The 22,463-nt window shown below is 34.6% G+C and overlaps 1 protein-coding gene across 13 annotated transcripts in view; it reads left to right on the top strand.

Moving 5' to 3' along the window:
* BAZ2B (bromodomain adjacent to zinc finger domain 2B) overlaps positions 1–22,463 on the top strand; it is a 422,769-nt gene that overhangs the window by 308,350 nt on the left and 91,956 nt on the right. For 9 of the 13 annotated variants that reach the window (XM_070357371.1, XM_070357382.1, XM_070357374.1 and 6 more), the window contains 7 exons: positions 265–462; positions 780–1,175; positions 6,960–7,563; positions 9,141–9,434; positions 10,659–10,719; positions 11,795–11,903; positions 12,167–12,268. In XM_070357371.1, coding sequence (XP_070213472.1) covers positions 265–462; positions 780–1,175; positions 6,960–7,563; positions 9,141–9,434; positions 10,659–10,719; positions 11,795–11,903; positions 12,167–12,268 — 1,764 coding nt within the window. The remainder of the gene's footprint in view (positions 1–264; positions 463–779; positions 1,176–6,959; positions 7,564–9,140; positions 9,435–10,658; positions 10,720–11,794; positions 11,904–12,166; positions 12,269–22,463) is intronic. The other 4 variants (XM_070357397.1, XM_070357389.1, XM_070357377.1 and 1 more) reach the window with 2 other exon arrangements.

The following is a 22,463-nucleotide window of genomic DNA, read 5'->3' as shown; positions in this document are numbered from 1 at the left end:
CATATACATACTACATTGTATACTGTTTTCAATATTCTATACATGACGGATGTTATACTTTTTTACTGGACATTCCTGTCAGATAAGTTAATGTGATCAGTTTTTCAAATAATTACCTTTAAAACATGTGGCTTTTTACTTTTTTCTAAAATGACACTTTGAGATTGAAAATATCATTTAAGAATTAAAAGAGCCTACCTATTACTGAAACTTGAATTTTTTCCAAAAAGAAAAATCTTGTTAAAAAATCTTGTCTTTATCCAGAAGCCAAGGAAAAAAGCTATGGAAAGTTCTAGCAACAGTGATAGTGATTCAGGCACATCATCAGACACGTCAAGTGAAGGCATTAGTAGTAGTGATTCGGATGACCTAGAGGAAGATGAAGAAGATCAAAGTATTGAAGAAAGTGAAGATGATGATTCTGATTCAGAGACTGAAGCACAGCAGAAAAGTAACAACCAGGTAGGTATAAATCATTTCATTGGGTAGTATCTGCACATTATTCATATTTAGGAATTAACTGGCTTATCTTAACTCTCAAAGTCTATATAGTTTAAAGTTTATCATTGCCTTTAGTTCTTCCTTTTGCACAAGAATAAAAAGGAGATAGAGAAACATTTTTAAAGGGACATTTTGTGAATTTTTTAGTGAGTTTTATATATTTATCAATCATTAGAAACACTTTTTTAAGGTACCCTTTTTCGCCCCCATGGTTTACTGCTTGATGTTCTTTGTTTTAACAGATGTTAAAGAAGTTGCCTTTTAATTTGTATTTACAGGTGCTATTACATGGTGTTTCAGACCCAAAAGCAGAAGGACAGAAAGCAACTGAAAAAGCCCAGGAAAAAAGAATTCACCAGCCATTACCTCTTCTGTCTGAATCCCAGACTCACTCATCATTCCAATCCCAGCAGAAGCAGCCTCAGGTTTTGTCACAGCAGCTTCCATTTATTTTCCAAAGCTCTCAGGCAAAGGAGGAATCTGTGAACAAACACACAAGTGTAATACAGTCTACGGGATTGGTGTCCAATGTGAAACCTTTATCTTTGGTAAATCAAGCCAAAAAGGAAACTTACATGAAACTCATAGTTCCTTCTCCTGATGTACTTAAAGCAGGGAATAAAAATACCTCTGAAGAATCTAGTTCTTTGACCAGTGAATTGCGTTCCAAACGGGTGAGTTAAAAATAATTTATAGAAGATTTTTATTATTAGACAAAGAGCTCTTATATAGTCTTACAATTGTTTAAGTTTAAACTGAATTCTACTCTTAAATTTATACATTCTTAGTCACCACGAATAGAATATTCACACCAGAAAACTAAATGTCTGTGATTTTATATTTACCTATACACCTGTTTAATATACTTTTGTAAATGCAATCTTGTCATCTTTTCCTAGGCTTAGTATTTTAGCAGTAAGAGGATAAATATATTTGCATTGGACACTTCACAGTTACTTTTGTTTAGAATCAATTTCTTTTTTTTCCTAATATTAGTATATTATTTTTTAAAGAAATGAACTCTTGAGTAGTTTACCTCTGCTGCTAAGTCACTTCAGTCATGTCTGACTCTGTGTGACCCCATAGATGGCAGCCCACCAGGCTCTGCCGTCCCTGGGATTCTCCAGGCAAGAACACTGGAGTGGGTTGCCACTTCCTTCTCCAATGCATGAAAGTGAAAAGTAAAAGTGAAGTTGCTCAGTCGTGTCTGACTCTTCGAGACCCCATGGACTGAAGCCTACCAGGCTCCTCCATCCATGGGATTTTCCAGGCAAGAGTACTGGAGTGGGTTGCTATTGCCTAAAGTCCTATAATTTATCAATTTTTAAAAAATTTTATTTTATTTTTAACTTTACAATATTGTATTGGATCAATTTTAAGCAAAAAAATCCTTTCTAAGAATTGCTTTCCTTTACCATTCTTAATGAATTATACAAAACACAAAATACTTTGAGTAAATTTACTTATACAAACACCAGAACCACTCATCAGAAAACTTTTTTCATATTTGTTTTCTTGCTGTTAATTTTATATTATTGTATAGTCTACAGTCATATGTTCAGAAGAATTCTAGTAATTAAATGACCAGTGCTTTTTAATCTTGAACTCATAAGACTGGAGAAAAAATATTCTGTTTGAACACAGTCGCCTGAATTTTGTTAATAAAAACTATCATTAGGCATCCTAATCATTGGAAAAGACTTACTGTTTTGCCAACCATTCATTCTTTTAAGTGCTGCATATGTATTTAGTTATTGGATAACGACATCTGTAAGTGCCACTAATAATATCATGTACATGTACATATACATATGATCAAATTCAGATTTGTATGACTTAACTCACCCAAGATCACATGCTAGTTGGTGATGGAGCTGGAATTCAAACTTAGACTCTATAACACTAGAGTCCTTATTCTTAATCACTATGATATGCTGCCTTTCTTTCTCCAAAAAAAAAAGAAAATCACAATGTCCTTATCTATTTAGTCTTTATTTTTTAAGTTAATTTTTATTGTAGTATATAGTTGATTTATAATGCTGTGTTAATTTCTGCTGTACAGCAAAGTAAATCAGCTACACATATATATATATATCTCCTCTTTTTTGGCTTTCCTTCCCATTTATTTAGGTCACCACAGAGTTCATAAAGTTCCCTGTGCTGTATAGTAGGTTCTCATTAGTTATTGGGAGAAGGCAATGGCAACCCACTCCAGTACTCTTGCCTGGAGAATCCCGTGGATGGAGGAGCCTGGTTGGCTGCAGTCCATGGGGTCGCTGGGAGTCGAACACGATAGAGTGACTTCACTTTCACTTTCACGAATTGGAGAAGGAAATGGCAACCCACTCCAGTGTTCTTGCCTGGAGAATCTCAGGGACGGGGGAGCCTGGTGGGCTGCTGTCTCTGGGGTCCAACAGAGTTGGACATGACTGAAGCGACTTAGCAGCAGCAGCAGCATTAGTTATCTATTTTATGCATAGTAATGTCTGTGTGTCAATCCCAATCTCCCAGTTCCCACCTGCCCTCCCCCCATGGTATCCATGTTTTTTACAGTGAAGAATTTGACGTGAAAGTGAAAGTTGCCCAGTCCTGTCTGACTCTTTGCAACCCCATGGACTATACAGTCCATGGAATTCTTCAGGCCAGAATACTGGAGTGGGTTTACCAGCTGAGCCACAAGGGAAGCCCAGGAATACTGGAGTGGGTAGCGTATCCCTTCTCCAGCAGAGATCTTCCCGACCCAGGAATTGAGCCAGGGCCTCCTGCATTGCAGGTGGATTCTTTACCCAACTAAGCTATCAGGGAAGAATTTAAGAACAAGGTCAAAGAAAAGTGAGGAAATCAGAACTCTTTTGAGAATCTAAATGAGTAGTTCTAAAGCCTAAGTGTACATTAAAATCACCTGGAAAACTAAAAAGAACTAACCATTTCAGAACAATTTAAAATCAGAATCTTTTGTGTTGAGATTAAGATATTGCATGTCTAAATAGCATCCCATGTGATTCAGATGTGCAACCAAATTTGAGAACCACTAATCCAAATGGAATGATGAGTGATATCATAATATCACACATGTGACAACTTGTAATGGACCGGTCAATTGTTAGGAGTTATTGGCGTCGTATTATTGACTCTCTTTGAAAAGCTAAGGAAGTTAAAAATTACTTTGCATTGGTTACTTTAATTTTTTCATGAATGTATATTCCACTTTAAGATAAATGAATTTACAGAGCCACATCAATAGTTACCTGCATAAGTTTTCTTAATTTTTTAAGAGTTTCTTAAATTCCTATTTAAAGATATGTGACATCTATTATAAAGTCATTTATTAAACATTGGCTTTATAAATGTAGCCAAGCTAGGCTTTCTACCCATGTGATCGTATGTAATCCTTACAAAATTGTGTGAGGTAAAGAAACTAAGGCTCAGAGAGGTTAAGTCACTTTTCAACATCATATAACAAGTTACGAGAAGACAGATTTTTAAACCAAGAGCATTCTGATTTCAAAGCCCATGATAAAGGTGAAATAATTTGGTGTTTCTGAAATGATATGGTAGTTAGTGGGAAATATTTTATGTGACTGCACATTCACAGTAGATTCAACTGTGAATGACTTTACTATTTATTGGTATCTAGAATTGAGTTAAGGGCTTACCAGGTGGCACTAGTGGTAAAGAACCTGCCTGGCAATGCAGGAGACATAAGAAACACAAGTTCAATCCCTGGGTCAGGAAGATCCCCTGGAGAAGGGCATGGCAAGCCACTCCAGTATTCTTGCCTATAGAATCCCATGGACAGAGAAGTCTGGCAGGCTATAGTCCATAGGGTCACAAAGAGTCGGACATAACTGAAGCGACTTAGCAGGCAGCAGGCAGGCATTGAGTTAAACGGTATTTTTATAAATATTTCTCTTATATCAGCTTTCCTTCTTTATGTGACAGTCTAATATATTTAGAGTTTTGCTTGATTTCTTATGACAGTTTCCATTATTTCACTCTTCCTTCTATGTATCTGCTTTCCGAACTAGTTGATGATTTTCTTCAGTGTTATTTAATTATTGGATCCTTTCAAACCTTATACTGTAGACATTTAATTTAAGTCAGTATACATTAATTGTAATAAAGACCAGGAGTTTTGCCTAGAAGATTTTTTTGCGGTCTCCAGAGAGTCAGGTAAAGACTAGGAGAGCAAGAGCTTCAAGGTAGGACAAAGCTTTGCACCTCTCTCTTCTCATACTCTGATCACCCAAGGGTATATGGAAGTAGCAAGACTTTTGCTACCATACAGGTCTCATTTTTCTCCCCTCCTACTTAATGTCCCACCCCTAATATCAAAAAGGATAGCACATTTGCTGTAAAAGCATAACTGATGCTAGTCTTGGGATAAAATACAGTCATTTTTGGTTATCTTAGAACACCTTCAGATGTCAATATTTGAGAAGTAATTCTTCAGAGTTATAGAATGAGAAGCAATTTCAGAAAATTAAAATATGAAACATAAAACTAAAGGGAAAGTTTTTGATTTTATGACTCTTGATCCTATATATTTGGAAGGAATATTAACTGCCTATTAAAAATATTAACTGCCTTTTAGAGTACAAAATGACTGTGACAAAATTTTGTTCCAAGGAATGAAAATACACTAAATGTTTCTGCTGAAAATTTAAATCAGTACATATATAAAATATGAAGTATTGAGTATATTATATATATAAATACTCATATACTATGCAATATTTATGTTTCATATAAATATTAAGTAAAATTATATTAAAATATTTTATGTAATAGTTTGCTATCAAATTCTTTTTAAAAAGATAAACAATTATGTAGTATAATATTCCATATTTTATTCACTGAATAAACACCAATTAAGCCCTTTCTCTTTGTGAAGCATTGCCTTATGTACAAATATTATATTTCAGTCTTTGTTTACAAAAAGTTAACTTAATTTTCTAAACAAATACCATTAAGATAAGTTAAATAAGATAAAAAAGTTTATATGGGAATTGCTTACTGCATAATTAGTACTGGTACTTTAAAATATTTAATAAGTCATTCTGTGTGGCATCCCATCTCCATTTATATTTATGAAATAACCCACCACAAATCTTTGCTGACTTGTGTATTAAGAGTCCAGGTCCAGTGCTGACAATACTGTTGATTTTAATTTCAAGGCAACCATTTTCATTGCAGAATTTTAGCTCTTAAAATTTAACTTCTATTTCTGTCAACTTTGGATATTTTAATCATTCTACTTCAGTTTTCTTTTTTATATTTTAGTTATACAATTTTAATGAAATTCATATGATGTTATTCTTTTCATGAAGATCCTGATAGTCAAATAAATTTTTGTTGCTATTTACAGATGTAAATTTTATGGTTTAATGGTTTACAAATGAATTTTTCCCAAAAAAGTATAATTTTTTTCTAAACTGTTTTCTACATCCTTTCTAATGCTAATGTGCTAAAGACACTACAAAGTAGATTCCGCAGAATATTAAGCCAGCCTTTCTACTAACTTCAAATCATGGTTACTGTAGAAAACTACAGGATAGACTATAAGTGGAATCCCAGGGACGTGGGAGCCTGGTGGGCTGCCTTCTATGGGGTTGCACAGAGTCAGACACGACTGAAACGACTAACAGCAGCAGCAGCAGGGGACATATAAGAGCTCAAGGATAGGAGACATGAGTGCTTTAGGCTGGGACAAATATAGGAAGCATCTTGAGTTGGATTTTGAATAATGAACAGGATTTCATCAGCCTGAAATGTATTAAAGGAAGACATTTTATGCAAAGAAAATGGTTATAACAGACTGTAGAGGCGGTAAAAGTACTGTGTGACATGCACCGGGCATGGCCCATAGTCCAGTTGGACTACAGAGGTATGTTAGTGTCTACTTGAAAAGTAATTTGAATATCAGATATAAGTGTTTAAGGTTTATAAAGTTGGCAGTGGAGGAAGAGGCACTAAAGGTTTTGACCAAAGAGCTAATATAAAATGTAGCTTATTTTATGAGAAAATTGCCCTTGGCATATGCATATATTGGGAGTTGGGTAGGAAGAAGTGATAGTATGTCTTAAATTTGAGCAGTATTTCAATGAAAGAATCCAAAATACATAGTATTAATGTGGCTGACTTGAAAAAAATAAAAGTAAAGATGTTTTTAAGGTTTCAAGTTTAGGTCATTGAGAAAAATGGAAACTGCAGTAATAAGAGAGGAGAGCAGTAAGGAAACACACATTTTGAAGGGGAAAGACTAAATTTTTAAATATATTATGTCTAGCCAAGGTTCAGCAATCAACTAGTCATCACTTCTACTACATTTACAGCACTTAAATATCATGATTTAAATTTGTATATGATTAGTGGTTGTCAGATACAGAAGGCAAATAAAAGTAGTCTTTATTCTTATGATACATTATTGTTTTGTATTCTACTTTATGTTTCAACAGGAACAATATAAACAGACATTCCCAGCTCAGTTAAAGAAACAGGAGTCATCTAAGAGCCTGAAGAAGGTTATTGCAGCTTTGTCAAATCCAAAACCAACCTCTAGTTCACCAGCACATCCAAAACAGACATTAGAAAACAGCAACCCTAATCCATTCTTGACAAATGCACTTTTAGGTAATCACCAACCAAATGGAGTTATTCAAAGTGTCATTCAAGAAGCTCCTCTGGCACTTACTACCAAAACTAAAATGCAGAGTAAGATTAATGAGAACATTGCCGCTGCAAGTAGCACCCCTTTTTCCTCACCCGTAAATCTGAGTACAAGTGGAAGAAGAACCCCTGGCAGTCAGACAACTGTCATACCCTCTCCCTCTCCCAATCTGCATAGTCAAGGGAAGGAAAAAGCAGTTAGCAACAGTGTAAACACAGTGAAAACACAGCCTCACTCTCATCCTGCACAAGCTCTAGTGGAGCAGTTTAGAGGAACAGACTCAGACATTCTTAGTAGCAAAGATTCTGAAGACTCCAATGAGGATGAAGAGGAAGATGATGAGGAAGATGAGGAAGATGAGGAAGACGATGACTCTGATGACAGCCAATCAGGTTGTTTTCTATTCTTAAGTTTAAAGTGTTTCTCTAAATTCCCTGTGAACCAAAACATTTTAAAGAGGCTCTTCAAATCCACAGATTTGAAATCGCTGTCATTCACCGTTTCATGCAGCTCTGTTCCTTTCTATAGTGAGTGGTAAAGGAAAGGAATAATTGAGATTGAAAGTCCTAAATTAAGTTCTCAGCTTGTTCATTTAACACTAAACAAATAACTTTAAAATGACTGTAAGTAATTCATGAATTAAGAACTTGAGGAACTTGCTTAATTTTCATTTAATTCATGACCACTCATTTGTCCTTTCTTTTTCATCTCTTCTGCTACTTGTTAAATTGTGTCACTGGATATTTTGAAGAAAGGCAAAATTTTACTCAGTCATTCAGAAAATACCCCAAAGCCTAAATCTCTATGAATAGTTCTTAGCAACATAGAATTTATTTAATAACATATATAGAGTACCCCCGATTTTATTTATTTTCTTTTTAATTTCTTGTTTTATTTCCCTTTAACTCTTTTTTTCTTGTTCCACAGAAGATTGAAAATATAAAATAGTTTAAAATTTAAATGCAAAGATGAGATACGTATTTTTTATAAAAGTTTTTGAATTTGTTCCTCGTCAGCCACGAATCCAATTTAAAATTTTCTATCTACCAATATAAGTAGGAAAATATAATCAATTATACAATTTTTAAAATGCCTATAAGGTAAAAACAACCTACTTGCTCAGGGTAAGAACTACTTTTCCTAATAATATATTTTCCTAGGGTTCCCATAAACACAACTTTGCATGATACATAGTATTAATAGTTTTCAAAGGTAACTTTTATAATGAACTTTGATATGGGTAGCTAGTACTACATAAAACACAATTCCACAGAAGCTGTTGTTCTGGGAACCACTAAAATACAGGCCTAGTATCATCTATGTAATTAGGTTTTACATATCTATAGGGATAGATGCAAATTTATAGGACTACATTGCTAGCACAAACTTAAATTATTAAATCATTAAATTACTCCCCAGTTTTTTCTGTAATACTATTTTTTGTGAAGCCTGAGAAGCTTGACGAGTAGAATTAACTGCAGCCCCAAAGCCAAGTATCTCTCCACCAAAATTGTTTTCTTTTGCCTCAAAACCCAGAAGAACAAGTGATAGTTCCAGAGTTCTCTTCCTCATAGTGAACCTTGTGTACTTCTCAGATTATTGAAATCTATTGATTTAAATAATAAAATTCTGTTTCCTCTATACTTTAGTCTCTTTATTAAATTGAAAATAATTTTGAAAACTCATCATGTGAATAGTGTCATGTGAGAGAAGAACTGTTTTATGATTCAAGTTTTATGATTTGAGTAAAACAGTTACTTTAATGAAGAATTTTAAGCATTTATGGCCTACATACCTTGTGCTCAAATAGCTTTTAAGATAGTAATTTTTACATTTATTCTTCAGAAAAGTTGCTCATTTGAGTTCTCAATCACAAATGCTGATTCCTGAACTATTCCATTTAGATACAAACTGCAAACTGTTGGTGATTATCTAGTTATAATATACAAATGCTTCTTTTACTTCCCAGAATCAGATAGTAATTCAGAATCAGATACAGAAGGATCAGAAGAAGATGATGATGATGATAAAGACCAAGATGAATCAGATAGTGATACTGAAGGAGAGAAAACTTCAATGAAACTGAATAAAACAGCTTCCTCTGTCAAAAGCCCTTCCATCAGTCTCACAGCTCACTCAACACCTCGTAACCTCCACATAGCAAAAGCCCCAGGCTCTGCTCCTGCTGCCTTATGTTCTGAATCCCAGTCACCTGCTTTTCTTGGCACACCTTCTTCCACACTTACTTCAAGTCCACACTCTGGTACCTACACTTTATTTTTATTATTGTGAAGTAGAAATCAAACCATAACAAGAATTCTTATTTATACAGTGTTCTGGGGATGATCTCATTGGAATCAAGGGCTAGATTTTAGGCTAAGAAAGGTCAGCGTGTATTTTCAAAGGATATGACTCACTACCATTTTTTCCTCTGTGCTTCCAATTTAAGAACCTGATTGATGGCAGCTCTTGAGTTTAAATACTTTCTTGTTTTTATGTTTATTTTATACTTCTAGAATTTAGAATTTGACTGACAGTTGGACTTTTTTTTTTTTTTTTTGGTAATTTACAAAAATGAGCTCACTTTTTTTCTTAATATACAATTGCATGTCTGCCCAACACATAGCCAATGTCATTTGTATTAGTGAGTAGTAGTAGTATTTTATTAACATGCCATATCTTTTTTCCTTTTGATCTTTTATAAACTATTAGAGGTCTTCTTTAAAAGGTTTTGCATTATTACTCTCAAATTTCTATTCTCAATTGAATAACTAAAAAAATACAGGCGTGTATTGTAAAATATTGTTTTACACATGTCACTCTTTTCTTGAAAATTTCTAGTTTTGTTTTCACTTGCCATGAACCAATATGATATCCAACTTATTTAAGATGTATCCATTTGTATTGGTGAAGCTTGATCTCTGTCATGAAAAATTGTCCATATAATTATAATCCTATTCTTTGTAGTTTAATTAAAGTGCTTTTGACTATGGATTTATATGGCTATAGAAGTTATATATTTTTTTATTTATTTATTTTAATTAGAGGCTAATTACTTTACAATACTATTTTTAAATGTATGATCCAACTGTTGAAATTTTTCAACATCTTAAAACTCATATTTTCAAAGAAAACAACTGTACATAGTTTCCTGAAACGTCTATCTGCTATTTTCCTTCTACTTCTTTAGCCATTTCCTTAATAACAAGATGAGAGGAAAGCTTTACCTTTTTACTTTCATCATCTTTTCATTAGAAAGAAATAAATACTAGCTATTATGTCATGCAGACCAAAAAAGGGGAAAAAAAAAACCTCTACACAGTGTGTTTTGTTGAAAATAATCTAAAAATAATGTACAAACTGCAGAAAAACACTAAATAATTCAAGTCATTAAGACACATTATTCAAAGAAAAGTTTCAAAACTATCAAAAATTTTTCATGTATATAAACTAATCTTTTATGTTAACTGGTTGAATTTTCTTGAAGGCACTTCCAAAAGGAGAAGAGTAACAGATGAACGTGAACTGCATATTCCTTTGGAATATGGGTATGCAAAATAAGATTTATCTTTATGCTTTTGCCCCACATATTTATGCATGTTTTGATTTCTCATTCTCTACTGTTACTAACAGAAGTGAATATACTGCACAGTATTTATTAAACAGAAGAGCAAAGCTGATATATCTGAGGTTGATATATCAGAAAACTAAAATTAAGCCTAACTGCTGGGTTTAGGTATGGTAGAGCTGGGATGGGATCATAGGCAGCTAGGTGGGAATATGATTGAAAAAGTTGCAAAAGCAAATCATTTGGCAAAGAGCAGGGACACAGTTAAGAGTGTCAGAAGTTGTTGTGAAGATAGATTTAAAGGATGGTGAAAGCCACTGTCGGAGAAGGCAATGGCACCCCACTCCAGTACTCTTGCCTGGAAACTCCCATGGACGGAGGAGCCTGGTAGGCTGCAGTCCATGGGGTCGCTAAGAGTCGAACACGACTGAGTGACTTCACCTTCACTTTTCACTTTCATGCATTGGAGAAGGAAATGGCAACCCACTCCAGTGTTCTTGCCTGGAGAATCCCAGGGACGGGGGAGCCTGGTGGGCTGCCGTCTATGGGGTCGCACGGAGTCGGACACGACTGAAGCGACTTAGCAGCAGCAGCAGCAGCAGAAAGCCACCGTGGGTAAAACTGAAAGACTTGAGCAGAGTTTGGCTAAAATGGTTGAATAGGAACTGAGAATTTTCACACTGCAAGTTCGTGATCCCCAAAGAGCAGAGAGCCAGGTTTGCTTTATTCTTCTCATTTAAAGCTTTTCAAATATAAATTCAATACACCCTGACACATTACTGAACATGCCCAAATACCCAAAGTCATGCCAGTGTGATTTCTTAAAATTTTGATATTTGTTTAATATTTGTAAATTGAGTTTGATTAACTTCAGTTAAATTACTTAGTAAAAAATCTCAATTATTTTAATGTATCTGAATTGTATACTGTTTATATTTTTCTTTGTTTTTTTTGTGTTGTCTAAAGAGCATGTGTTCTTAAATTTTTTTAATTTTTATTTTTAAAAGTTTTCTTAAAACTAAATATGTTATAACCCTCATTTCTATTATGTGTAGCTGGCAGAGAGAGACAAGAATAAGAAACTTTGGAGGGCGCCTTCAAGGAGAAGTAGCATATTATGCTCCATGTGGAAAGAAACTTAGGCAGTACCCTGAAGTAATAAAGGTACATACTTTTCACCAAATAACACACATTTGGTGCCTATTAAGCTTGCTTATGGGAAAAAAAGTACACTCCTTTGTCAAAGTTCTTTAACACAAAATATTCTCTCGTGTGAGACTTAATGAATGTGCTTAACCTAAATTGATCTGTTAAATCCATAGCCCATAATAGAGTATACAAAACCATAGTGTCCTGAAGATAGCTATACATCAAAGCTGGGTTGTAATTATTAAAACCTGAAGTGGAAAAATATGTGATTTTTTCAGTATCTCAGCAGAAATGGAATAATGGATATCTCAAGGGACAATTTCAGCTTCAGTGCAAAAATAAGAGTGGGTGACTTCTATGAAGCCAGAGATGGACCGCAGGTATCCACTTTTTAAAAAGTACAGTCTTTGAACCAAAAAGTAGTAACATAACCTAAATGAAGTAAATTTCACTACACTCTGGAGCATTGCCTTTTGTTAGTTAATTCTTATAGCTATACATATAACTTTGTAGACACTCACAAGGCCTCAATATACTGTGTTTCAGTAACAAGGAGCTTTGACATTTTTTTCCTTTAAGTTTAAGTAAACTTTTTCCTGTTTGTTAATTCTGTCATTAATTTTGATAGTTTACACAGGTATAAAAGTATCTGCATGTTCATTAGAAATATAGGAAAACATTAGTTCCCTGAAAGGTAAACATTAAAAAAAATTTGAATAGGGAAAAAAATTGTTATAAGTCAGTCTAAGAGAGGATAGATATGCCTTAGTTTTGGGGAGGATCTTATCCATTTCATTATGCCATACTACATGATCCATTGTCACACGTGTGATAATTTTTTGATGGAGTTAGGGGGAATTCCATAATAGTGGATGAATGAAATTTCTCCTTTTTGTAGAAATTGAATTTCTAAATAATTAGATACATTTATGAAAATATCACCACAGCTCTCTTTGAGTTTAAGGATTAAGTACATAACCTCATCAATCACCACAAAGAAGTTAACACTAAAACCTCATTTCCTATGTTTCCTTTAATGGTTTGCCTTTATTCCATACTTAGATTCAGCTACATGTACTTAGTATTCCCTTTATTAGCTCCATTGAAAGAAGTCCTAGTTATGGAGTGAGGAGATCTAGATTCTTGTTAATCCATGAAATAGTTTTATGATTTCAAACAACAAAATCATGCCCTCTTTTACTTCAGTTTATTTATTGGCAGAATAGAGACAATCATAATTTTCCTTCTGCCTCATAGGATGATGATGAGGTTAAAATGAAATCATACGGATAAAAATGTTTTAAAGGGTTAAAATGCTTAGCCAACTGAAGTTGGTATTTTCCTTCTTGATTGAACTTTTCTTTTTTTCCACTATAATACCCAGAAAGATATTCTTCTAGTGATTAATATTTTCTATTGTGAATGGGCAAGTTTTTCCATACTATCTTACCCTTTAATTTTATAGTTATAGAAGTAAAAAATTACTTCCTAATTCTTCAAGAGAGTCATTCATTTTGAGAGCTCAAAGATTAAGGGAGTTTTCCAAGATTACACAATCTCAACCAGGTAGAAACCTAACTGAACTCAAGATTTCTGACAAGTGATCTTTTACATTCATTGTGTAACCTATTTTCCATTGTCATCCATGACTTTTTATGAAACAAGTTATGTCCACATCTACTTGTTTCTTTACTAGTAAATCTAAAATGCCAAAACAAATTCATCTGAGATTTAACTTGTTTATGGAAATACATTCTAGGATTTTTCTTTTTTCAACTTAAAAATCTGTGTAACTTACCAGATTCTTAGAATTTTAGTGAACTACAGCATTATTTTATATACTTCATATATAGCAGAGCAGTTTTTAAGTCATAAACCTTAGAAGGCAATAATGATTTTATTTAAAAATTCCCATTTTTTAATCTTTTCATTCATGTTAATATAACCTTATCTCATTTAAATATGCCAATGATATCTTTATGTTTTTAAGTTAAATAGAATTTTATTCTAGAGAGGAAAGCTAATTGCTATCCAGTACATAAAGGACTTTAGTTTTGTATCAGTGGTAATTAGACTCAATCTATGAAGCCTCATTAGGCAGAGCAGAATGTTCTTTGACATCCATTCACTTTTTATTAAATGTAATCAGTGTTTTCCAAAGCATATTGTCTTATTGAGAGATCAGTTCCAATCAAGGAAATATGATGAGTTATTAGTTCAAGACTATGTTAAGCTGCCAACATTTCAGCAGCCTGCTGAGGGAAAATATTAGCAATTTTGAGAACACTTCTCTCAATTTAAAAAATATAAGTTGATTTTATTTCAGGATACTTTTAGAGAACAACAATTAAAGGTAAGTAATCAAAATAAGTTTACTTCATTAGAGATGCATGTAGTTAAAGAAACGTACTTATTCAGTGTATGATCAATATGTATAAGCATATGGTTAATTAGAAATGTATATAATTATATAGTAGTTTTCTGTGGAAATGAACAAAGATTGCATGTCTTTGTTAAAGTATCTTAATGTCCAATAATTTTGATTGGCCTAAATTTTGTAGAAGATATAAAATATAATTTGGGACAAAGACACTGTTTCCAAGTAGTGATGATCTGTATATGTTTATATACAAATTTTGTAAATACAAATTGTATAAATGGTCTGATGGTGTACATAAATTGAAAAATAAAACTATGCATATTGAAAGACTGAATGGAAATGTGTCAAAGATTTAATAATGGATGTAATGGTTGGTGGTACAGTGGATCTTATTTTTACCTATGTTCTTACATGTTTCCCAATTCCTAAAATTTGCTTGTATTGCAACTATAATGTGAAAAACAATTTCCTATTTAAAAATAATTACATCTACCCATATAATCCAAAAAAGCTAAACATTCAGTTTTCCAAATACATAGAAATTTTACATAATGATTTTAAATGTTACTGCTACAGTTTTCCAAGCTACATATATTTATTCTGGGTGTTTGATTACAAATGTAATGCTATATTTATAGATTCATTAATATTCTTAATCACTCTCCTAATAAAATGTTTACATTGGAAAATATATTTCTTCCATCATATTTTTTCTCTTAAACTTACCAAAACCAAAAAGCAACTGCAACAGCAGTTCTATAAGTTCTAATTTTGTTCAAGATATATCAAAAACTTGCAGCAGTGGTACTCTATATTTTGCTGATGAAATTTAGAAAATGATAATTGTTGTTAGAAGATAATATCTGCAATACAGAAGCAGAGTTATTTTATGTTAATTATTTTGACAAAGTATTTCTGAGCTTGAGACAATGATTATACACATATTTATTAACAGCAAACTTTTTTGAAAGTATTGATTCATTGTGTATAGTACAGTAAAACGAGAGGTCTGAGAGTTCATGGGGCTTCTCTGGTGGCTTAGTGGTAAAGAATCCGCCTGCCAATGCAGGAGAGACAGGTCCAATCCCTCGGTCAGGAAGATCCCCTGGAGAAGGAAATGGCAACCCACTCCAATATTCTTGCCTGAAAATCCCATGGACAGAGGAGCCTGGCAGGATACATTTCATGGGTTGCAAAAGAGTTGGATATGACTTAGCGACTAAATAACACCACCATGAGAGTTCATATTTATTGAGATTTAGTAAATTCATCCTGAAATGACAACAATCTAATGATTACCTTTTTAAAATTAAAAAGAGAAGCTGTTAATTAAATAAGAAAGGGTTGACACAAGAAATTGGAGTGGGGGGCGGGGAGGCTTTAATCTATCCATTATCAGTTTTGTTTATTTCAGTCTACAAATGTGGTGAGAGATTTGTAAAACTGGCTACTTGTTAGTATCTACTAATCTTAGATACCAAACACTTCCTACCAGCTTCTATAAAAGTCATGATTTTAAGGATGATAGATTTCATGAAATAAAATGAACCATATACTCTTTATAGTCACATGATACACTAGCTTGGCTACCTTCTTAAGAAATTGTTTTAACTATTTTAGCCAGTGAAACTCCTCTGAAAAGGCAATACGGTAAATATATTTCTTATAGACTTCTCCATCATATTGTAAGGACTGGTTGAACCTAATATCTATGATTGTTTTCATTTCATTTTGTTTTTGAATGTCAGAATAAAAGAAAGTAAGGTTGAGCTAGGCAGATTTTGGTAATATAAAATAGGGTTTCTTTTATTTACCTTAATAAGATTGTTAGGTTAAAAGGTAAAAAATATTCACATTTTTGTTAGAAATATATGATGGTTTCAAAACGTTAATGGCAAAGATCATTTTGAAATATATGATAATCTACATTGCAAAGTATTTTTGTGAATTGTAGAAAACAAAACATTTAAGCATAAATATAACAATTAAGTTTATTTTTTTAACCAGGAAGTTCACCAGCAAAGGTCAATGAATGCCAATGTATCCAGGCCAAAAAAGCAAAGAAAAGAAAATATGCAAAGAAGGATCAAGTTAAAAGTGACTTAGGAAAAAAATGTTGCTTTCTCTGAGATATACTTTTATAAGATTTTTTTTTAATGTCTTAACTTCCTTGAGAAAAGAAAAATATCACTCATACTGAAAAGAGCCTTTTTCTTATAAATTAATATTTTGGGAGATATTTAATGTTCCACGCATTTTTTTCCAAAGTAAATTTTCCCTAAATGGATTTTCCATAATGCAAGTATGAACACATCAGTACAGAAATAAACTTGAAGGCTTGGCTTTCAGGAAAAAATAATGTTCATAGAGAAACTGAAGAGTATAAAAGAAATAGAAGTTATGGTCACTAGTTTAAAGAAGCTTATTGTCTGAGAAAGATAAAACACTAAGCAAAATGCTCTTCAGCTGCAGTCAGGGATAAGGAATAAGCGGAGACTTCACAATAAAGTGGGCAACATAGAGCCACTGGCAAAACTGCAATGCTGTTAATTTTTTCAAATAGTTCAGTTCAGTCGCTCAGCCGTGTCCAACTCTTTGCAACCCTGTGGACTGCAGTACACCAGGCCTCCCTGTCCATCACCAACTCCCAGAGTTTACACAAACTCATATGTGTATTGAGTGGGTGATGCCATACAACCATCTCATCCTCCTTCTCCTTCCGCCTTCAATCTTTCCCAGCCTCACGGTCTTTTTATATGAGTCAGTTCTTAGCATCAGGTGGCTAAAGTATTGGAGTTTCAGCTTCAGCATCAGTCCTTCCAATGCATATTTGGGACTGATTTCCTTTAAAATGCACTGGTTGGATCTCCTTACAGTCTAAGGGACTCTCAAGAGTCTCCTCCAATACCACACTTCAAAAGCATCAATTCTTTGGTGCTCAGCTTTCTTTATACTACAGCTCTCACATGCATACATGACTACTGGAAAAACCATAGCCTTGACTAGACTGACATTTGTTGGCAATGTAATGTCTCTGCTTTTTAATATGCTGTCTAGATAGGTCATAACTTTCCTTCCAAGGAGTAAGCGTCTTTTAATTTCATGGCTGCAGTCACCATCTGCAGTGATTTTGGAGCCCAAAAAAATAAAGTCTGCCACTGTTTCCATTGTTCCCCCATCTATTTGCCATGAAGTGATGGGACCAGATGCCATGATGTTAGTTTTCTGAATGTTAAGTTTTAAGCTAACTTTTTCACTCTCCTGTTTCACTTTTATCAAAGGCTCTTAAGTTCTTCTTCACTTTCTGCCATACAGGTGGAGTCATCTGCATGTCTGAGGTTATTGATAATTCTCCCAGCAATCTTGATTTCAGCTTGTGCTTCATCCACCCTAGCGTTTCTCATGATGTACTCTGCATATAAGTTAAATAAGTAGGGTGACAATATACATCCTTGACGTACACCTTTCCCAATGTGGAACCAGTCTTTTGTTCCATGTCCATTTCTAAGTGTTCCTTCCTGACCTGCATACAGTTTCTCAAGAGCAGGTCAGGTGGTCTGGTATTCCCATCTCTTGAAGAATTTTCCACAGTTTCTTGTGATCCACACAGTCAAAGGCTTTGGCTTAGTCAATGAAGCAGAAATAGATGTTTTTCTGGAACTCTCTTGCTTTTTCAGTGATCAAATGGACGTTGGCAATTTGATCTCTGGTTCCTCTGCCTTTTCTAAATCCAGCTTGAACATCTGGAAGTTCACAGTTCACATACTGTTGAGGCCTGGCTTGGAGAATTTTGAGCATTACTTTGCTAGCCTGTGAGATCAGTGCAATTGTGCGGTAGTTTGAGCATTCTTTGGTGTTGCCTTTCTTAGGGATTGAAATGAAAATTGACCCTTTCCAGTCCTGTGGCCACAGCTGAGTTTTCCAAATTTGCTAGCATATTGAGTGTAGCACTTTCACAGCGTCATCTTTTAGGATTTGAAATATCTCAGCTGGAATTCCATCACCTCCACTAGCTTTGTTCTTAGTGATGCTTCTTAAGACCCACTTGACTTCACATTCCAGGATGTCTGGCTCTAGGTCAGTGATCACACCATCGTGATTATCTGGGTCGTGAAGATCTTTTTTGCATAGTTCTTCTGTGTATTCTTGCAACCTCTTCTTAATATATTCTGCTTCTGTTAGATCCATACCATTTTTGTCCTTTATTGTGCCCATCTTTGCATAAAATGTCCCCTTGGTATCTCTAACTTTCTTTTTTTTTTTTTTTTTTTTTCAAGTTTCAAATATTTTATTTCCTTATTCATACAGTATGAAGTTTCCTAAAGATCCCACAACATGATGTTTCATGCAGAAGAAAAACTAAACATTCAACGTAAACCATCCCCCCGCCCCACCCACCCACACACACTAAAAAAAAAAAAGAAAAAACCCTCATTCCCCAGTAAGGAAATAATGTTTGCACTATTTTTTCTGTAACGCCAGCCAAGATATGCACAAGCAAGAGAAATAGAAAGCATTTGCTAAAATATCTGTAACAAATACTTATGTACAAAAAATTCACAAAAGACGAGCTCCCCTCTTGAAGCAGAGCACATGGCGGTTGACACTGGAACAGATCAAGCCACTGGCTGGGGTTGTGAGCCACGCACTCATCCAGAGGGAGAAAGTTACAGGTGGAGATTTTCAGTTTGAACGTTAACATTTCCAAAGTTTGGCAACATTATGTTTTAAAATTATGCAAATTATGTAAACAAGAGGTACGTTTTAAATTGATCTACATGCAAAACTCCATGTCATGCAAGGACACCAAGCACCGGGATTTCTCTCACAGACAGAGCCCATGGCGTGCAGCACTCAGTTGAAGGAACAGCGGTGGCAGGCGGGCGTGCCCAAAATTAAGATGCTTAACTTTCTTGAAGAGATCTCTAGTCTTTGCCATTCTATTGTTTTCATCTATTTCTTTGTACTGATCACTGATAAAGGCTTTCTTATCTCCCCTTGCTATTCTTTGGAACTCTGCATTCAAATTAGTATATCTTTCCTTTTCTCCTTTGCCTTAGCTTCTCCTCTTTTCTCAGCTATTTGTAAGGCCTCCTCAGACATCCATTTTGCCTTTTTGCATTTCTTTTTCTCGGGGATGGTTTTGATCCCTGCCTCCTGTACAGTGTCACAGACCTCTGTCCATAGTTCTTCAGGCACTCTATCAGATCTAATCCCTTAAATCTATTTGTCACTTCCCCTGGATAATCATAAGGGATTTGATTAAAGCATACCTGAATGGTCTAGTGGTTTTCCTTACTTTCTTCAATTTAAGTCTGAATTTGGTAATAAGGAGTTCATGGTCTGAGCCACAGTCAACTCCCAGTCTTGTTTTTGCTGACTGTATAGAGCTTCTCCATCTTTGGCTGCAAAGAATGTAATCAGTCTGAATTCGTATTGACCATCTGGTGATGTCCATGTGTAGAGTCTTCTCTTGTGTTGTTGGAAGAGGGTGTTTGCTATGACCAGTGCGTTTTCTTGGCAAAACTCTATTAGCCTTTGCCCTGCTTCATTCTGTACTCCAGGGCCAAATTTGCCTGATATTCCAGATATTTCTTGACTACCTACTTTGTCATTCCAGTCCCCTATAATGAAAAGGACATCTTTTGGGGGTGTTAATTCTAGAAGGTCTTATTGATCTTCATAGAACCTTTCACCTTCAGCTTCTTTAGCATTACTGATCGGGGCATAGACTTGGATTACCATAATATTGAATGATTTGCCTTGGAAACAAACAGAGATCCTGTCTGTCATTTTTGAGATTGCATCCAAGTACTGCATTTTGGACTCTTGTTGACTATGAGGGCTACTCCATTTCTTCTAAGGGATAGCTTCTAAGTAGGTAGATATCCACAGTAGTAGATATAATGTTCATCTGAGTTAAATTCACCCATTCCAGTCCATTTTAGCTCACTGATTCCTAAAATGTCAATTTTCACTCTGCCATCTTGTTTGACCACTTCCAATTTACCTTGATTCCTAGACCTGATACTCCAGGTTCTTGAGCAATATTGCTCTTTACAGCATCAGACTTTACTTCCATCACCAGTCACATCCACAACTGGGTGTTGTTTTTGCTTTGGCTCTGTCTTTTCATTCTTTCTGAAGTTAGTTCTCCACTGATCTCCAGTAGCATATTGGGCACCTACTGACCTGGCGAGTTGATCTTTCAGTGTCCTATTTTTTTGCCTTTTCATGCTGTTCATGAGGTTCTCAAGGCAAGAATACTGAAGTGGTTTGCCATTCCCTTCTCCAATGGACCACGTTTTGTCAGAACTCTCCACCATGACATGTCTGTCTTGGGTGTCCCTACTCGGAATGGCTGATAGTTTGATTGAGTTAGACAAGGCTGTGGTCCATGTGATCATATTGGTTAGTTTTCTGTGACTGTTGTTTTCAGTCTGTCTGCCCTCTGATGGAGAAGGATAAGAGGCTTATGGAAGCTTCCTGATGGGAGAGACTGACTGACAGGAAACTGGTTCTTGTTCTGATGGGCAGGGCCATGCTCAGTAAATCTTTAATCCAGTTGTCTGTTGATGAGCAGGGCTGTGTTCCCCCTGTTATTTATCTTGGGCCAGACCATGGCAGAGGTAATGAAGATAATGGTGACCTCCTTCAAAAGGTCGCATGCATCCACTGCTCACTCAGTCCCCCCAACCCTGCAGCAGGCCACCTCCGACCCACTTATTTTTCAAGTAAGAACAAAAGCCTGCTAGTCAACAACCAGGATTCTAATTCAATTCTGCTGTTAACTGTCACACCCAGTGTAACATAGCTGTGGGCATATATGGACACTGAGAACATGAGATATCAGTACCAAAAAAGTAAAAGTCTGGAAATTTATGTCACTAATCTACCAGGTAGGATTTTTGATGGCTAGGCAAGGGCCTATACTAGAAAGCCAACTGTATGAATCCAAGTGTAGAAAGGAGATATTTGACAGTCCTAAGTCTTTGAGGATAACATACTATGAGTAATGGAAAGCATCGTCAGCATTGTGGAAACAATTGTGTCAAACCGTGTCTTTCTCAACTGCTTTTAATTGGTGACACTCATCTCCACACATAGATAACTGTTCTTATTCTTTAACATCTTTCAAGTGCTATTCAGTATATGATATTAATAAACTTTGTTATTAAGATTAAGAATCCCTATGCTGTAAAGTTTATGGTATATAAAGCTCTGATATCATAAAGTAGCTACAAATAGACATAATGCTAAACTGTGAACTAGTTGTAAGGAAATCCAACAAAATTCTTATTTTTCTCATGAAAATAACTTTTATGTTATTCTTAAACTAAGAAAAAAAAGTAATAAGTTAATTTTCTTTTGTTGAGTAAGTTTTGGCTACTGAGTGAATTAAACTGTAAGCTTCAGATTCCTAACAATCCATTTCTTATTTTCTAAAATCCAGGAATCAAAAGACATTATATCCATCCAATATATGCAACTCCCTTAGAAAGCATTTACTTTAGAAATGTCAAGGGCAAAAATGTAAATGACAATGTCACTATATTGTCTGGTAAGCTTGGGCGCCAGCATATTCCGTTTCTTTTTTGACACTAAGCTGAATAAAACATAAGTGTAAAATTGTACCTGGATAAAACAGAAAAACAGATCAAACCCTTTAAATCTTGGCTAAAAGTTGATTTTATTATTAATAAGGTTCCTTAAAAACTGAATGCAGATGCCTTTACAGCCTCTTTTATTAGTCTTTCTCTTCTACTTCAAGTGTCACAAATGTCACTTTTATATTTTTCAATTTATGTGATGCTTAGTGCCTTGGTGCCTAAAAGCATACCAGAAAAATGAAAACCTGAACTAATCAAAAGCTTCCCATTGTGGTGAACATAAAAATGGTTTCATGGCTTCCTTCTTAGTGGTTTATGGGATGAAAATGGAGCTAGTACAACTCTTGTTTCTGTTGACTTCATTGAAATCTCAGCAAAAATAAATCCTTATTTTCCTCAGAATTAATTTGTGAAATTATTTTTACCTGGAAATTACAGAAAGGGGTTAGTATAGATATTATTGTATACATGGATTATATTCATTAATTTTTTTTCTGACACAGTTCTGCTTTGCCATAATCTTGGCTGTACTTTCATGACTGAATATTGGGTTCAGTCATTTATCAAGTTTAAGAACATCTTTGT

Source organism: Bos mutus, chromosome 2 (assembly GCF_027580195.1).
Source record: "Bos mutus isolate GX-2022 chromosome 2, NWIPB_WYAK_1.1, whole genome shotgun sequence".
In the NCBI taxonomy this organism is placed as follows: Eukaryota; Metazoa; Chordata; class Mammalia; order Artiodactyla; family Bovidae; genus Bos; species Bos mutus.
The sequence above is the reverse complement of the archived record's forward strand: the minus strand, read 5'-3'. Positions and strand labels throughout refer to the sequence as shown.